The 19,990-nt window shown below is 33.4% G+C and overlaps 1 protein-coding gene across 1 annotated transcript; it reads right to left on the bottom strand.

Annotated features, from left to right (window-relative positions):
• Nucleotides 1-3,370: 3,370 nt before the first annotated feature.
• LOC131631189 (uncharacterized) lies at nucleotides 3,371-4,504 on the bottom strand. The gene is made up of 2 exons (XM_058901970.1): nucleotides 4,072-4,504; nucleotides 3,371-3,879 (listed from the first exon to the last, which is right to left on the bottom strand). Exons 1-2 carry the CDS (start codon nucleotides 4,502-4,504, stop codon nucleotides 3,371-3,373), a joined length of 942 nt encoding a protein of 313 aa, XP_058757953.1.
• Nucleotides 4,505-19,990: the final 15,486 nt, after the last annotated feature.

The following is a 19,990-nucleotide window of genomic DNA, read 5'->3' on the forward strand; positions in this document are numbered from 1 at the left end:
GCCGGGTTACCATCATGAGAAGCTCATTTTTGTATAGGCATTAGTCCTATCTTCTTGGATGTATTATGGACTTTCTCTCCAGCTAATCCTTTCGTAAAAGGATCTGCTAAGTTTTCATCAGTGCGTACATGATCCACTCTTACAACTTTAGAGATACAGTCTCTAACGGTGCTGTGCTTCCTTCTTATTTGACGTATTTTACCATTATAATAACGATTCTCAATTTTTGCAATAGCTGTGGTACTATCGCAGTGGATCAACACAGCCGACATTGGTTTTTCCCATAACGGGATCTCAGATAGCAAGCATCTTAACCAACTTACTTCTTCACTAGCTGTGGCTAGTGCTATCATCTCAGACTCCATTGTAGACTGAGCCAGGATGGTTTGTTTCTTTGTTTTCTCCTTTCTTTTCATTAAGAATGGTTGGAACTTTATTAAAGATGATTTTGTGAGGTGTCTTGAGGATTTCTATACCGGGGCTACTTTGTCAAAATCCATTATTTCTTCTTTCTTGACTTTGGTTCCTAAATCTTCTAATCCTTTGGGAATGGAAGATTATAGACCCATTTTCCTTGTTGGTGTTATTTATAAAACTATACCTAAACTTTTGGCTTGTAGATTGAAAAGAGTTCTAAATTCTATTATTTCTCCTTGTCAAAGCGCATTTGTTCCGAGAAGACAAATGCTAGATGGGGTGCTAGTGGCGAATGAAGTGGTGGATTTTGCTCAAAAGGAAGGTAAAAGTTGTCTTCTTTTTAAAGTTGATTCTGAAAAAGCCTATGGTAAAGTGAATTGGGGCTTTCTTAGATATATGCTAAGAAGGATGGGGTTTGGGGATATTTAGATAAAATGGATGGAGGCTTTAATTTTTTCGAGTCATATGTCGGTGTTGGTGAATGGTAGCCTGACTAAAGAATTTGTGGTAGAGATGGGTTTGAGACAAGGAGATCCTCTTTCTCCTTTTCTTTATGTGATTGTAGCGGAAGGTCTTAAGAGGATGGTGAACAAAGCGGTGGAAAATGGGGATTTTATGAATTTCGATATTAATAAGAGGTGTAACATCGATATTCTTCAATTTGCAGATGACACTTTGTTGGTGGGAGATGGTAGTTAGAATCATGTTTGGGCAATCAAATCGGTGTTGAGGGATTTTGAAATAGTCTTCGGCCTTGGTATTAATTATCATAAAAGCAAGTTAATTGGAACTAATATTAATTCTAATTTTTTGGAAGTTGCTTCCCATTTTCTATCTTGTAGGTTGGAGGATAAAACGTTCACCTTTCTTGGCATCCAAATAGGAGCGAATTCGAGGAGGATTGAAACTTGGAGGCCTCTTGTGGATAAATTAAAAAGAAGACTTTCTACTTGGAAGGGGCGTTTTCTTAGTTTTGGTGGTAGAATTACTCTTCTCAAATCCGTGTTGAATAGCCTTGCTATTTTTACCCTTTCCTTTTATAAAGCACCGGTAGGGATATTAATTAAATAGATTACTAGAATTCAAAGTAATTTTCTTTGGGGTGATTCAGAGGGTGTTAGATTCATTGGGTGAGTTGGAAGGTCTCTTGCCTTCCTATTGAGAAAGGGCCTTGGCCTTAGAAGAATGGGTTTTTTAATAGCTCTCCTTAATAAATGGATATGGAGGATATTAGAGGAGAAAAAGGCTTTGTGGTACAAAGTGTTGAAGGTGCGTTATGGAGATATAAATTTGATGATTATTAATGGTGAGATAGAGGGAAAGAGTAGGGTTTCTAGATCGAATTAGTGGAAAGACATCGTCTCTTTGACCAAAGGGAACTCCGAAGACATTCTTGCTAAGAAGGCTTTTTTCTCTTTAGGTAATGGTTTTTCCGTTTCTTTTTGGCATTCTTCTTGGTTTCCTTGTGGGTGCTTGCAGGATCTTTATCCTTCTTTATTTTCGGCGTCCCTTTTGAAAGATGCTTTGGTGGGAAGTATGGGAGGATGGGTGAGAGAGGTTTGTGAATGCGGAGATCTCAGAATTCCATCTCAAAACAACCAAGGATTAGCCGATGAATTGATTACTTTATTTGGTATTTTGAATCTTGTGGCTCCGAGTGTGGAAGGACAAGATAAGGTGGTTTGGAATGATAGTGTGGATCTTTCTTTTACGGTAAAAGGATGCTATGATTTTTCCTCTCTTCCCCTTTAGTTCCTTTTGGTCCGGCTAATATTTTTGATAAGGCGTTTAGTCTTATTTGGAAGATGCATGTTCCCCTCAAAATAAAAGCATTTGGATGGCGGTGCTTCCTTGAGAAGATTCCTATTAAAGATTCGCTTGTTCATCGAGGTATTCTTACTAATTCTAATGATATTTCTTGTGTGTTTTTTTGTGTGGAATAACCCCCGAATCTTTATATCATTTGCTATTTGGTTGTTATGTCGCTACTTTAGTATGGAAGAAAGTGGCCGGTTGGATTTAGTTTGTTGAATATGAAACGGTTGATATTAAGGATAGCTTTTTGAAGTAGAGTCGTTTTTGTAAACACAAGAGGGTTAGAAATGGAAAAGAAGGTTGTGTTTGGTTAGCAACAATATGGTGTTTATGGACCACTAGGAATGAGATTGTTTTTAGAGAGAAAGTATGGAGCGTTTTGGATGTTGTTTGGAACATCAAAGCTATATTATGGAGGTAGTCTTTTATCGGGAATGTTACACATGCCAATTGTAATTTTTATGAGTTTTGTAAAAACCCTTTGTTTTATATCTCTTAAGTTTCATTCGGTGTGTAATTTTTCCTTTTCCGAATTGTTTCCTCGGATCTTTTGTAACCGGGTTCGAGAACTTTTGTTCTCTTTTAACGAAGTTTGCTTTAAAAAAAGAAGGTGTTATTGTAAGATTTTTAATATGTTATAATATATATGAATGTTATGTTTTGAATCATCAATCATAAGATAGATAAAATATAGGGATGCATTTTGAAATTTTAAAGTATTAAATAGTTTGATATTGAATTATATTAAACTTTTTTTTTAAAGGCAATTGAAATTAAGAAATCGCACTAGGGGTGCAACCCTTACACCAAATTACAAATTATGGAAACAATCCATCGGTAACTTGTACCACTCATAAAAACTAGAAAAAGAAATAGATCCTCTTGTTCTAGCTAACCAACTCCAAGAAAAGAACATTACATTGTAAACCACCAACTCAAAACTAAACAAAGCTTGCTCAAAGATCATAGAGTTTCGCATAAGCCATAAGCTCCAAATTAAAGATATCCAAATGAATTGAATCTTCAATCTTTCCTTGACTTTCTTCACCTTCTCTTGAACCGCTTGAAAGACTTTGAATTCTTCCAACGAAAACTGAGTTTTGTCTCCAATCCAAGAGTAAACCCACTCCCACACTTTCTAAGATACTTGGAACTCGAAAAAAAGATGCATTAAAGACTCCAAATGATCACCACAAAACACACAGCTCAAACTATTAATATTATCAATTCCTCTAGCAATGAGGGGATCAATAGTAGGAAGCCTAGAAACAAAAAACCTCCAAGCAAATATAGCGATCCTAGACGGAAGATCCAAACACCATAAAGATTTCAAGTTACTAACCGTAAGGGGCTGCCAAGCACAAGACTTAGCTCGAGAACTCCAAGCAGAAACACTTGCCACCGAAAAAATCCCGTTAGTATTCAGGTTCCAACCGAACCGGTCCTCATCTCCACCCCACTGATGAACCGAATCCAGCAGCTCCACACAATTATGCCACAGAGTCGCCAAGCCTGGGCAGGACATGACCTCAGTCACGGTTTCGGCACTGCCCAAGAAGACAGTCGGCTGCCAGCAAGCTCCAAGAACAGTCCTGGAGAAAGCGCTAGAAACATAACAAAATTTATTAATAGAAACTACATACAGGCCTGGGAAAGAAAACCGAAGCGGTTTATCACCACACCAATGACTACTCCAAAACAATATATTGGAACCATTGTTGAAGAAGCATCTAGTATTACTCTTGAAACCTTCAACTCCATCATCCGACTTGACTTCATTAGCAATGACGTCTCTCCATCACAAAGAGTCTTTCGATTTGGCTCCTTCCGCTACTTTACCTTGCACCTTTAATTTCGGCTCTACATATCTTTCTTTAATAAACCTACTCCATATGGCTTTGTCCTCCGTAAGAATTCTCCATTTCCATTTTAGAAGAAGCGCCTTATTTATTTCTCCAACATCCCTTATTCCCAAACCACCCTTGTCTTTACTTTTACAAACCGTCTCCCAATCGACCCAATGAATACACTTCTTTTTCTTGCAACCTCCCCAAAGGAAGTTACTAGTTATACCTCTAATCTCTTTAATAACCTTCCTCGGCGCTTTATAGAAAGAAAACATAAACGACGGAATGGCGTTAAGAGCCGCATTGATGAGCGTCACCCTTCCTCCAATGGATATAGATTTCCCCTTCCACGTCGAAAGCCTATTCTTAATATTTTGAATAGGTTTCAACCAAGCTTTCCTTCTTCTATGATTACCCCCCACCATAACACCAAGAAAGGTAAAGGGAACCTCACCTCTTTTACAACCAAGAAAATATGTTGCCGAGTTCAAGAACCATTCTCCCACTTTAACACCATAGACGTTGCTTTTCGTAAAATTGATTCTCAAACCCGACACCAATTCAAACCCTCTCAAGACCACTTTCAAGCTCCATAGATTGTCGGTAGTCGGCTCTCCAAGAATAATTGTATCGTCCGCAAATTATAATATGTCCACCACCCCTCCTTCTCCATACTTGATAGGTTTAAAATCCCCTAACTCCACCGATTTCCTTACTAGAACGGTAAGGCCTTCCATAACAAGCACAAAAAGAAACGGAGATAAAGGGTCCCCTTGCCTTAGACCCTTATGAACCTCAAAATCTTTCGTGGGGCTCCCATTCACAAGGATCGACATAAAGCTCTTGAACACACTTTCATCCATCCACCTAAGCCATTTATCCCCAAAGCCCATTTCCTTTAACACGAATCTAACATAATCCCAAGAAACGGAATCGTACGCCTTTTCGAAATCAACCTTAAGAAGGAAACAACTTTTCTTGAATCTCTTAGACCACTCTAGAATTTCATTCACCAACACCACTCCATCCATCATATTCCTTCCCGGAACAAAGGCGGATTGATTAGAGGACACTAGCTTACCTATCACCTTTTTAATTCTAGAAGCTAACACCTTCGAAAGCAATTTATATATACTCCCCACTAAACAAATAGGACGATATTCACTCAAATCTTGCGGATTATTAGATTTAGGTATTAGAGCTATAAAAGAAGACACATTAAATCCGATTTAAAAAAACACATTAAATCCGATTTAAAAAAACTCCAAAACGACTTAAAAAACTCCAACGTGTAACTGTCCGGACCCGGACTTCTACTACCTTCACAAGACCATAAAGCCTCCCTCACTTCTTCTTCCTCAAAAGGACCTTCCAACAACTCCCTATCCTCTCTCGACAACTTTACGAAGCCAAGGTCCAACGGAACCGGCCTACTACCCTCCTCCTCCTCAAAGAACCCCTTGAAGTGGTTAAAGACAAAATCTTTAACCTCTTCCACCTCTTCTACTATTCCACTCCTCGAATTGAGAGAACACAAAGCACTCCGACCTTTCCTACTCCGTAAAGAATTATGGAAAAATCGAGAATTGCAATCTCCCTCCTTAAGCCAAGTTTGTCTAGACTTTAACCGAAGAAGTCCTTCTTTTTTTGAAAGACTATCCCAAAATATTTCCACCTCTTTAGCTCTTTTTTTAACAATCTCCTCCGTAACATTACCTGCACAAACAACAAACTCGTTATCTAAAAAATGAATCTCCTTACACGCCTCATTGATTTTTAAATCTAGCCACCCGTACACCGTTTTGTTCCACCAAGAAAGCCTAACTTTAAGCGCTTTCAACTTCTCCGCCAAACAAAAATCTCCTCTACCTTTCACTTTGATCAAAGACCACTCCTTCTCCACAAAATTATAAAAATCTTTATGTTTCAGCCAATTATTGTTGAATTTAAACGGTTTTGGTCCCCAATTTTTCCTATTATCTTTAATCCAAATAGGAGCATGATCAGACAAGTCACGACCCCTATCACCTGAGCACCCACCTTCCAATCCTCCATGAGACTTTCGGATAGCAAGAATCTATCTATTCTACTCATAGCTTTACCATTACTATTCTGCCAAGAAAACTTACCCCCCACTACCGGCGGATCCACCAAGTCCAAGTCCTCCAGAAAACTCTTAAAGCTATTGATATCGATGCTATTTCTATTGGATAATCCTCTCCTTTCTTCAACATGAGCAATTGAGTTGAAGTCTCCTCCCACACACCAATTGCTCTCAGGGCAATTCTTCTTAATGTCTAACAAATGACTCCAAGACCTTCTCCTAGCAGATAACTCGCACGGGGCGTAGCCATTAATAAAGAAAGTCCTTTTGCCTTTCAAGGAAACACACAAACCTAAGAACCCGAGACCCCTGAAGCTGAACAAAGGAATGAAAAGATCCTTTTTCCAAAGAATCAAGATCCCTCCCGAAGCTCCCACCGCGTCTGACGACGACCATTCAACAAGGTCACTACCCCGCAACTCCTTCACCACTCCTATCTCCAATTCCCTCAACTTAGATTCCTGAATAAAACACACATCAACATCTTCTTGCTGAATCAAATGACCGATACTCTTTCTCTTTAACCTACTGCCACCACCTTTAATATTGTAAGAGACAATAATCATTTCAACCCGTTTCCTGCCACCTTTAGAACCATTTTGCCTTTAACTTTCTTCTTTTCCAACTCATCCAACGTAACAATTGGATCACACTCCCTCCCAATAACAGAGATACCCAAATTATTAACAGACCTCCATAGTCCCTCTACAGAGATACCCAATTCACTCTTCAAGAATCTAAAGTTACAATTCCTTATATCTGAATTGGCTAAAGAATCATAGGACATCTGAATCCCACCAGACAGAAAATTTCTTTTAGAGAACAAAGAATTAGCACCTGAATCTAACCCCGGAGGATCATGAAAGAGGCACGACCTATCTCCCACCGGGACCACGAAATCCTCCACCTTTTCTCCAAGCTGCATTACCTCCCTCATCCTTCTCCTCACCGTCTTCGAGTTTTTCAACTTGCTACAATGTTCGTCAAATGAGATAGCTTTGCAAGAGATATCACCATCGATACCAGCCTTAGGTTCGCTCACCCTGGGGATAATAACAGGATGCACTGAATTATTATTATCTGCCACAGGCCCAACAACCACTCCAGGCCCTACTTCTACGCCAGACCCACTTTCAAAAAACTCATTCTTATTAATTTTCTCTTTATTGAAAGAAGAATTAATAATTAAGCCCCCTGGACCCTTCCTATTTGCCACGTCATCAGAACTGTTTTGACTTAGAATAGGTTCAAAAGGCCTGACCCCTATACAAGGAGAATTAGCGGAAATACTATCTGAACAATAGGATCAAAAGGCCTGACCCCTATATTAAACTTGGTTAGTGGGTTAGCCTTACAAGATAAGATATATAAGTAATTAAGTTTAAGCTTGATATTGAATTACCTTTTAGTTGTGTTCTCATTTTAGTAATTAAGTATAAGTTCCATTATAATAGTTAAGTATAATATTTTTGTTTGATTGAGTACAGTTTGTGCTCCTATTAATATATATTTACATAATTGCTTATTAAATTTTTTTTATTATAATAATTAAGCTTGTTTAAATGAGAAAAATTCTCTCAATTATATATATATATATATATATATATATATATATATATATATGAATTTACCTTTTAGTTGTGTTATCATTTTAGTAATTAAGAATAAATTCCATTATAATGATTAAGTATAAGTCGGTTTAAAAGAGAAAGTTTCTCTTAGTTTTTAGAATTTTAGTTGAGTTTATTTAAATCAATGCTTGATTTTTGAAAATTATGATATCATAAAAAATTGATTTTTACCATCAATAGCCTAATAAATTTCGGTAATTGAAGTTTTGAACATCCTAATTTAGCTAGAGATTTACTATGATATTGTTGTGGCGATATTATTGCTGTATAGTTGGAAAAAATAAACTCATGACCCATATTTTGCTACAGTTTTGTTTTGGTTTAGCTTGAAATTTTTAATTATTAGTTTGAGATTTGTTAGAAAATATTAGACTAGATAATTAGCCACTCAATCCATGCTACGACATATATAGTAGTTAATCTATATCTAAACTCCAAGTAACTTTGTTTGTTACAAATTAGCTCCAAATTAGCTATAGTTTATGTCATAGCTAATCACATATTTTCTTGTAAATTTATCAGTGGTAACATTAACAAGGCCATCCTTAAAAACAATAGTCACACACTTTCTGATTTCGAAGTTTATTATTGATTAAGGAAAGGAAACTCAATGTATCTGACTTGAGTGAAGCAAAAGTTTTAAGGGAAATAAAAAATATATTTAGACAATAAAAAACATTGTGGAGCACTCTAACTTGATTACAAGTAATTATCTATTTAGACAATAAACAATATATGCTAGACTTATAACCACTTTCAAAGCAAGAAAGATATAGCCTGAAATGTTCTACCTAGAAACATATAGCCTGAAATGTTCTATCTTGAATCTAAAATGTGTAGAATGATGAAATCTATGTTGTGAAAAAATTTGAGATATAGCTACATAATAAAAAGGTCAATTAATTTGAGATATGCATGTTCACACTGCCTTTTATATATTACATATATCATAATGAAAATCTTTTACATATAAGAAAATTAATATAATTCAAGTTAGAGGAAAGAAAAACATCAAAAGACAACCACAACATTAAATAGAAACAAATTTAAAAACAAAAAACACCTAATATTCAAGAATCAAAACTTCAACGACATCCATAACAACTAGCAATCGACAACCCTAACGAAATGAGTTTTCTCTTTTATGTCACTAAAAAATGAGTTGGAGAATGATGGCCTTGGTGAAAGCATTGACACAACAACGTCACCATTCACTTTATCACAAGACATTGTTTGCAGTTTTCAACCACACGCTTCACTCCCTTTTTCGTGACATATTCACAACACATCAATAGTAGTTTCAAAAGCCCACAACAACTCTTTGAGATCTCATAGAGTGTTTTATCATCAACACTTGTACAGGATAAGTCCAACACCTCTAGTTGGTGAACTACAAAGTTCAATTTTAGTCCTCTCGCTTTACAAAAGATCAACTTCAAATGTCTAAGCTTACAACAACTATTTAAAACTTGACAATTACCTTTTTCAGATAGGCTATGGCAAAAACTCAAATCCAGATGCAGCAAATTTGGGAATGAAGTAAACAATAGGATGGTCTCGTCATTTATAAATGAAGACTAAGACAAATACATAAATTTTAATAGGGTTGACATCAAAGTCTTTCAAAATATCATAATTTTCTACACTCTTGCTCTCAATATATATATTTTCCATTGAGGATTCATCAATATATATGCTTTCCATTGTGATCTCACCAAGTGAATGGCAATTTTTAATGAGGGCGAACAAAGCTGATCCTGTGAGCTTGGAACATTTACTAAGGTTTATAGAAACTAAATCTGGTAAAAACAATTGGAAGACATTGTTGGTGATTTTAGTATCATCAATGTATTTTGGTAGTAATGTGATTTACTATAGGCCGATGCAATTATGCGTTAAGCTTGAAACGAGTTAGGGGTAGTGCGGAGTGCACGCTCGTAGAGCCAAATGTGTAATTGAATACGAATAATAGAAACGGGGTTCCAAGGGGCGGAGCCCCTGGCGGGGTGCGGGGCAGCGCCCTGCCGGGGTCCAAGGGGCAGCGCCCCTGGCTGGGGTCCAAAGGACATGACAATTCGTTTGAATAGTTGCACCCGTTTCCAACAGACATAACTGTTTTTCCGAAAAGGTGTGTCTGTTCGTTTCTATTACTGGTTTCCTATATAAGGAGTCTTTTGGTCTCGATTTGAAAAACGAAATTACATACTTCCTCTCTAACAGACATGCTGATTATTTAGAAAATCAACACCTTGAAGACCCAAATATCTTATCCCGCGATACTTAGATAATAAATCATAAATTTCATGGAAACTATAACCGGTGCAATTTTCAAGAACAAAATTCTTTAAAGGAAGACCTTGTCTTGCAATAGAGTAAAGCAAATCATTAACGATTTGCGAACAGCAAAACTTAAGAGAATTCAAACACTTCAACTCAGTAAGGAATCAATATAATGAGAAGTTACATACTTTGCATCATTTAACAAAAACATGGAAATAGATAAAGATTTCAATGATGATCTGTCACGGAGAGCCAAGACAAGGGCTGCATCGAGATAATGGGAGGCGAACCATAGGTCAAGGAAATTAAGGTTGGAGAATCTACGGAAGAAACGGGGGAGATAAAAAAGTTGTGGATAATATATTTTGAGAGAAAATATGAGACGGTTGGTAAGGGCGAGGAAGTGTTTTGAGACGAGAGATAGAGATCCAAAATTGCGTTTGTATTTGTCTTTGATTTTGCAGTCAACGGGGTCAGTGGGAAATGGGAAGACATGGAACGGATTGCCCGGCTTCATGATATAGATCGGCTTGACCGGGTTGATGATGAATGTGAAGACATGCTCCCAGCACTCATCAGGTAAGTAAAACTCAAAGTCAGGTTCTGCAATTATAATTGAATTTGAAGAAGAAAACGATTGTTGTTGTTGATGTTGAAGAGATTTGACACAAGTTCTCTTCTTTTTTCTTATAGCAAGTCGTTTCGTCTTCAATATCATAGTGAGGAGGAAGAGTGATTTGTGAGATATCATCTTCTTTCTTTTCATGTTGATTTTCATAATCACCATCTCACGTTGATGGAATATGGATTCAGTTTCTATTTAAACAGGAAAGTTAGGTTTAATGTGAAACAAATTAAACTAGATTAAATAAATAAAAAATTTCTACACCATTAAACCATTAAAAATCACCGCCACTCTTTTTTTATCAACAACCTATTTTTTTAAGTAATCATTTAACCCTACTTAATAAATTAAAAAAAACCAAGTCTCCACTTTTTCAGTGACAAAAAAATATTTATTGATATCTAAAAAAATAACAATGAGTAAATAAATTTATTGATATCTAACAAAAATAACAGATATAAAAATAACAAAACAAACATTTTATAACAAATAATAATAATTAAATAGAGATTCAGTACTTTCTATAAAAAAATTAACAGCATAATAATTAAATAAATTCAATACTTTATATAAAAAATAACACGAAAAATAAGCCAAATTAACCTACTTTACTAAAATAGAAAATTCAACATTTTTAACTAATAAAAATTAAAGAAATTATTGTTTTCTAATAAAAACCTAACTAATAGCTAGTCAAAATTCACATACACGCATATATATATATATATATATATATATATATATATATATATATATATATATATATATATATATATATATATATATATATATATATATATATATATATATATATATATATATATATATATATATATATATATATAATATTAAGTAACAAATAAAAAAAGACTAATTAAAATTAAAAAATTGTAATTAGGTTATCTTATCTTATTAATTAAAGTTGGTAACTATCTTCACAATTTTGAAGCCAAAATTAAGGTTATTTTTGTAATTTTCTATTTTTTCTATTTATTTATTATTATTTATTCAATTATATTCGACTAGCACTTTTAATTAATCTTATTAATTAAAGTTGGTAACTATCTTCACAATTTTGGAACCAAAATTAAGGTTATTTTTGTAATTTTTTATTTTTTCTATTTATTTATTATTATTTATTCAATTATATTCCACTAACACTTTTAATTAATTACAAATCTTATTAATTAAACTTGTTAAGTCTCTTCACAATTTTAGAGCCAAAATTAAAGTTATCTTTGTAATTTTCTATTTTTCTATTTATTTATTATTATTTATTCAATTATATTCCACTAACACTTTTAATTAATTACAAATAAATAAAACTCACATTTATAAAATAAAAAGTTGATAGAAAATAACTTCTCAAATTAAATTTCATTTAACATAAGAAAATAAGCTCACGTTTTGTAAAATAGAATATCCTTAATTTTGTATAAAAATAATCAATATATATTTATATTAGAGGTACACCCGTGCGATGCACGGTTATGTTTTACTTAAATATTAATGATAATTATCATTATATAAAAATATTAATATGAATCTTCTAACATATATCTATTGATATTATGTTTGTGATGCTTCAATTTATGCACCTAAAAAAGAAAATATAACTAGGAGAATTAAAAATGAACAATAAACTTAGGAAGAAAGAAAAACACCATATATTTGAAGAGATAGATATTTATTCTAATAGTTGATTACTTACCATTCGTCATCTTCCACTTTCCAATTTCTAAACACCATATATTTGATTAATTATGGAATTCGTCAGGTATACAAAGAGGATTAAATAGTAATAAGAAAAAGAAAACTAGTTTAGATGAAAATATGACAATAGAATGTGGCTTTATGATTTTTGAAAATGAAACTGTTTTCTTATTTGATATCTAATAAAACGTAGGTTTGGAATTGAGAAGTAGTTTTTAAAATTACACAAAACGTGGGTTTGGAATAGAAAATAAGCGGTTTTCAAAATTACGAGGATGTCTTTTTTAAGATTTGCTTAAATTAATTTAATGATACTAATAATTTGTATATTGTACCGACGGTTTTCAATTAGCTAAAGAATAGGAAAAAAAACTGATTTGTGGTTATATTATTTTGAATATGATTTAGAATTATTATCTATAATAAAAAGTATAGAAAAAAAAAATGTGATTTGTGATATTTTTATTTTAAAGAGCTTATAGGTTGTGCACTGTCAGTGTAAAATATTTTATACGGTCTATGCATCATAACCATTAAAAAGAAATACTTTATATGTAATTTAAAAAAGGGTTAAATACTATTCACCCCCTGCCAAAGTAGCGACGAGATTCGGTTTTCCCCCTTATTAAAAAAAAATTTAGCCTTCGCCCCTTAGAAACATATCCTGGAAACAGAATCTTGTTTTCTAAGGGGCGAAGGCTCAGTGTATTTCCATTAAATCTTATTTTAAATATGATTTGGAATTATTATTTATAATAAAAATATTACTTTAAAATAAAGTTGTTATTAAAATTATTTTAAAGTTTTAATTATTCTTTAATTAACATTTTTTTTAAATTATTATAATTTAGTATAATTGGTGAAAATTTTGGCCGAAAAATATATGTAATTTGTGGATGTAGATATAATTGTTAAATTATATAAGTAAAACTTAGAGTTTAGTGGGCTTATAGGAAGTTTTAAATCTATTTAGAATTATTTTAATCTTAATTTTAATTAAGATTTATTTAGTTAATTAGAAATGTGTTTAGTGGAGATTAAAAGAGATTTTAATGTAATTAACTAAGAGTTTAATGGTTATGCACCGACAGTGTAAACAAGTTTTACACTGTCATCCAATTAGAATATAACGTTCTGTCATGTCATATAAGTTTTTTTTTAATTTTCAGTCTGACTTGTCCTAATTCATGGTCGTCATTGGCTTACAGTGTAAATTATTTTACACTATCAGTGTATATCCCTTTTTCCATTAACTAATTGAGAACGAGTTGGAGTTTTTTTAAATATTTTATTTAATAAAGAAAGAATTATAAAGTGATTATGAAAGTGTGTAGTTATTTTTTATTTAATATTATAAGGAGAAGTTGTAAAATTATGTTAAAGGAAATATGTGTGGGATTTGTTTTTAAAACCTGAGGTGGGAGAAGGTTTTATTTTTTAATAAGTGAGTGATTATTAAAGTTTTAATTATTAAAATAAATAAGTGGGTGATTATTTTAAAGTTAAATCACCTCTTCCTAACACCCCATTTAAATATTTAGTCATTATATTTTAAATAAATTGTGGTAAGGATAAGGACACTAGTGCAAGGGTAGACTCTGAACTAAATGGGTTAACTAATTATTGAAGTAGAATTAGAATAATAAAATAATAGTAATGTGATACTAATAATAGATGATATGAGTTATTATTATTAATATTATTATTTGTAATTATAATTATTAGTATTTTTGGGATAAATAATTAATAATTAAAATAATAAGAAATTAGGAATAAGTGGAGAAAGGAGAAAAATTAGAAATCATTCTGCGTAAAAAAAAAAAAAAGAAAGAGGAGAGTTAGGGCAAGAAAGTGAGAAGAGACTACTTTCACCATTGTCAAAGGAATTAAAGTTTGGAATTGAGGTACGGGAGAAGAATGAGTTCTTTTAATGGTGATTGAACATGAGAGGGTAGTGAGAGTTTCTTCCCCTCTTAGCATTTTTAGTAATATGCTTGAATTCTGAAATTGTGTGTATGTTTGTGTGATCATTGGATGAATTTCATTGTTGTGTTATGTGCGTATGATGAATTATGGTTGAATTGCAATTTCATGGTGTTCCTCTTACTGTGTTGAAATTGATGTTGTGTATGTGCAAAGAATAATGAATTTGATGTATGAATGAATATATGATTGTTGTGTGTTGATAGGGAAACATACCCGTAGTCAAATTCGTGTTTTAATCTGGTAAAATTGGGATTTTGGGACGTGTCGGGACTGATTTCGTATTTGAAAAATATGCAAAAAAGTGCTTCTAGTACAGTGGTAACCGGTAACTAGTTTTGAGAAAAGTACCTCTGGTACAATGGTAACCGGTTACCAGTTTTGAGGTAACCGGTTACTTCATTGAAAAATAACGTTATTGGGCTTCTAGGAGGCATGTAACCGGTTACCAGTATAAGAATTTGCGTAGGTTGGCTACTGGAATGTGTAGTAACCGGTTACCAGTTTTGAGGTAATCGGTTATCACTGAGTAGGACCAAATATTTTTAAACTTCAAAAATTTGTAACTTGAGTTATGTATGCCCGAACGACGCGCCGTGCGAACCGTTGGAAAGATGATTTAACATAATTTCAACTAAAAATATTTTTGTCAGAATTCTAATGCTTCGACACATTTGTAGGTGTTACCGCAATTGTGAACTACAAAGAGGATGTGAATTGAGTATGAAATTGACTCGTACAAACGTGTGATGAACTTGTGATATTTAATTGATGACTCTGCAATTTTTTGTGGTGAATTTTGATACCTCAAATTGTATAATATTCTTGTGTGTTGAAGTAATTTGGAGAGAGAATTATAATGAATAATGAGGATCGTGGTATGCACAATGTTATTATGCTTTTGTTTGTGGTGTATCATGCATTCATATCATTACATAGAGATGAGCCTAGGTGGGAACTCATAATGGGTTCCTAGTCAGGTTTAGACTCTCGGGATAGAGTCCTGTGTTCGGGGGAAAGCTTAAGACTTATCCAGATTCTGACGGGAATCAGGTTCATATATTTGAACATTATTGTTTTTGTTGGTACCACATGCATAATGTCATGATGGGTCGATCACTTTGCATACATAATTAAAACGTGGATTGTACATAGTGAATGTGCGTGATGTTGTTATGTGAATTAACCTTGCATGTGATTGTTGTGTTGTTTTTTGTGAGTACTACTCCTTAGCATGTGATATTCACCAATAATCATTTTAATGAAATTCTCACCCCTTTTCTTTTGTTGTGTCTATGCTTCTTCGGAAGTACATATAATTCAGGTACTTAAGTAAGCATGGAGCTTGTGTTGCTCGGTTAAATTTTTGTAGTCGCTCTGATACGTAACACGGGGAACATGAAATTATTTTACTTGCGTTGTTTTATTTGTTTCATTGTTAGGTATATTATTTTTGGATTACGTTAAACCATGAGTTGGTGGATTTTATTTTTGTTTAGGCATTGGAGCCATTGAAATGATTCAATTTTGAACTTTCACTATTTGATTAAATTGATGAGCAATAAAAGATGAAGCGATTTGATACTTCATGATGTTTTATGGGATGTGACACTCCTACTTGTGTGAACTATGATTTATTTCCTGAAAAATTATTTTGTTATTTATAATTAATAAATGGGGAAAGTAGGGTGTTACAGAACTAGTCACCAAAATCCTAAACTATACTAGTTATCTCTTTGGAGAAGAAGAACCTAAAAGATATGACAACATGTTATAAGTAAGATGGGATATGCTACCTGGGAAGAAGAATTTTTCCTACACCAACCAAGAAGAGCATGAGAACAAAGAAACACTCCTCCATCAAACTCCCTCAATGAAATACGTGATGAGCAAAACAAGATGAATGCAAAAATCAACATGCTCATTGAGAAAACGACAAGAAATAATTTCATTTCACTTGTGGCTTTTAGCGAAGATGATGATGTTGAAATGAATTAAGTGTTTCTTGTCTTCATTTTTGTTATGCATTTTCCTTCTTGTACTCTTAAATTAAGCAAATTTCCTTCTATACTTTTTAATTACCTAAATAATATGAGTATTTGCTTTTGTGTTCTCTAATTGTCTAAATTTCACATGTTTGCATATTTACTTTTTGCAAATGCATCTTTATTCTCCTTTTTTATTTTGACAAAGGATGGCGTCGTGGATCCGTTTTGCTTCTAAAAAAAATCTTCTTGTTCCTTTTGATCTTTCAACCTGCAAAACAAAAAGAAATTGTTATCCGAAAAAATTATGTGATTTGGGGTGTTTGATTGTAATTTTTTAGAGTGACGAAATGTTATTCGTAACGGCCAGAAACGATGGTGAAGGGTGTTTGTTTGTGAATAAGGATTGAAAAATGGTTAGTGACAGAGAATAAGGGTTAATTCTTTGTCCCTTGTGAATGTGGAAGTGAGACCTATTTATAATAATGAATGGGGTTAGAAGAAAAATAATTATAGTAAAACTATGGACCAAATCAAAGCCCAAAAATCAATTTGTTTTAATTCTAATAAAAAAATTAAATCAAACTAATTTAATAAGATTGACTTGTTTCCTAATTTTAAAAAGTGCTAAAAATATGACAAATAAGATTAAAAATTTCCTTTTTTGGATTTTTTTTTGAATATTTTATGATTTTTGGTGTTTTTTTTGACTAAAAATGCATAAAAAGTGAAAATTGATCATTTTAAAAAATGTCTATTTAATTAATACGAAAATTAAAGTTAAAATGATAAAAAAATAATTATTTTGTTATTTTTAAATATAAATAAAAATTAAATTAAAATATAGTTAGAAACAAAGTAATAAGAAAAAAAATGTTAGAAGTAGGATTCGAGCCCAGGACCTCTCGCTCTTGTACCTCTTGTACTCAAATCCTTACCAACTGGGCTATGTCACTTATTTGAAATAAAAAGACATTTGCAAATATGTGAGGGCAAATTTTGGGGTACAACATTCACTATTTGGAAGAGAAGACTCAAATTATTATATCCCAAAGTCTTGTATTATTTGGTTGGACGTCAACAACAATTTCTTTGTATAAGGGGGTTCACGTATCTTTCCTACTGTACATATTTGGAAGGGTTTGGGGCGGTCACGGAAGTCGGCACTTGAAGGAGGAAGTAGGCACAAGATAAAGATTGGGATTAAATCTTAAGAAGCCTAGTGGATCCTTAACTCGACTGGGACGCACAACCCGAATTGAATCTTCAACTCGACAAGGACTCAAAACTCGGAATGGATATCCAACTCGGTTAGGGTCCTTAGTTCGGCCAAGATGAATTCTGCAGGTCGACAAACATTCTCACAAGTAGGTACGTAACCGTTTCACTCTAGTCTTCCATAAACGACACCTACACAGTTTAAGATCAAGCACCATAATTCTTCTCCGTATCGACCAAAGATGAATGGCACAGTGGAAGCCGCCAACAAGAACATTAAGAAGATTATACAAAAGATGATGGTGACATACAAAGACTGGCACGAGATGTTACCATTTGCTCTTCATGGCTATCGTACTTCTTTACGCACATCAACAGGGGCAACCCCTTTCTCTCTAGTTTATGATATGGAGGCAGTTTTATCGGTGGAAGTTCAGATTCCTTCTTTAAGGATCATAAAAGATGAAGAGTTGGATAAAAACAGATGGATTCAGACTTGACTTGACCAGATAAACTTGATTGATGAAAAGAGGCTTGCGGATGTTTGTCTTAAACAGATATATCAGAAGCGTATGATCGAAGCATTCAACAAGAAAGTCAAGCACCAAGTGTACCAAGATGGGATTTGGTAGTGAAGCATATTATCCTTCCGCATACGATGGAACATTTGTAATCAAGAAAATATTCTTCGGAGGAGCCATGATACTCACCACCATGGATGGTGAATGTAACACGGTGGGAGAACTGACATTTGTTTTATTATTTTGCTAAACATGTTTCGGTTAGCAAAAGTCGCCACCGACTTTTATTTTATCCAATTAGGAAAGGCAAAAAGAACAGGAAAGACCTTTTTAAAGATTTTGAGTTCGGGGGATAGGTTATAGAGAGGGAAGGTATTAAGACCCTTTGTATCCATGGACTCTTAATTGATTAGCTCACTTGTTTATTTGAAATTTTTGAAAGTGTAGTGTGTGTTTAGAAAAATAGTGTATAAAAGAGTTTAACTTTGTAATGATCCTTGTATGGATGTATACAAAGTGTTATCTTGAAATACGTTTAAAAAAACGAGGTGTGAAAAGCATTTAAAAGTTTGATTTATTGTGAGTAAGCAATCAGGAGTTACCTATCCACACCATTAGTTAGTGGGAAGTCCTTTCATTGGATGTAAAGCGACATTGAAGGGTCATCAGATGGTCATTGAAGGCAACAAGTAAGGATACCTTAGCAATCTGAAGGGACCATTATCATTTTATTGTAGGCACCTCGAGGGACAAGATCATTTTATCGTAGGCAACTCGAAAGGACTATGATCTTTATATCGAAGGAACTATGATGATTTATTCGTAGGCAACATTTGCTAAAGGTATTCTCACATTCGAGGGACTTGACCATTTTAATCGAAAGGCAACAAGAGAGGGTACCTTAAAGGTGAGTATGTGAGAAGTGTGTTGTATTCAGATATTTAATCTTGAAATTAGCAAGATAACGTTTAGTTACTTTATCTGGTCATACACACCCTAATTAACATACATCTAAGCTCTTATTAAAAAAACATACATCTAAGTAGTTAAGTGGTGTAGAAAGTAAAAGCAGAAATTAAAATCTTAAGTTATTACAAGGCTTTGGGATGGGGGATTACATATCCAAAAAAACAGGGATGCGGAAAAGTAAAGGTGCGGAAAGTAGAACCTACGCTATTACAAAAATATCCTTGCAACCTATATATCGATTTCTAATATTAAAAATAAAATAAGGTATAAACAAAAAGAAAAAAAACTATTTAATGAATGAAATAGTATTCTAAATTCTAATATTAGAAAAAGCATTTTTTTTTGTATTTTAGTGGTTGATTTTAATTAAGACAAGCAAATTCTAAATCAATTACTAGTTAATTTAAATGAAAAGAAAAATAAAATCTTTTTGTGTTTAAATTTAATTAAACATTTTTTTTAAAACCTCATTCTAATAATATTGTTTAATTAGTGAATTAATGGAAAGGGGAAGAAAAAGTATGGAAAATCTGGCAAAAAGAGTGTTGAACCATGGGGATTGATCCTAGGTCCCATTGGTAAAGGCCCTTCACGTTTTACCATTCCTGCTGCAGTGATTAGTCATTAATGAGATCCAAAAAAAACAAAGAAATATAGAAAACATGTAACAGTGGTCAATGCAGTCAAACGGGTCCCACGATGGTCTGACCAGCGAATCAGAGAAGTCCAACGCGCCACATCAGCTTCATCTATTCCTCTTACTTTCCTTTTTCTAATTCTAAGCAGGTAACAATGCAATGTGACAAAATCGCAACTAAAGATTCCTATTCCCTAATCAATTACTCCCTCCGTCTCATAATTAGTGTCGCATTTGCACTTTTT

The sequence above is a fragment of the Vicia villosa genome, unplaced genomic scaffold (genome assembly GCF_029867415.1).
Source record: "Vicia villosa cultivar HV-30 ecotype Madison, WI unplaced genomic scaffold, Vvil1.0 ctg.000790F_1_1, whole genome shotgun sequence".
Lineage (NCBI taxonomy): Eukaryota > Viridiplantae > Streptophyta > Magnoliopsida > Fabales > Fabaceae > Vicia > Vicia villosa.

What these genes read in the sequence shown, in the direction of transcription:
- LOC131631189 (XM_058901970.1), bottom strand. Translation starts at nt 4,504, where the DNA reads ATGGTGGGGGGTAATCATAGAAGAAGGAAAGCTTGGTTGAAACCTATT. An exon ending in GCCGAAATTAAAGGTGCAAG is followed by an intron (nt 3,880 to 4,071) that starts GTAAAGTAGCGG and finishes TTTCTTTCCCAG; the next exon opens with GCCTGTATGTAGTTTCTATT.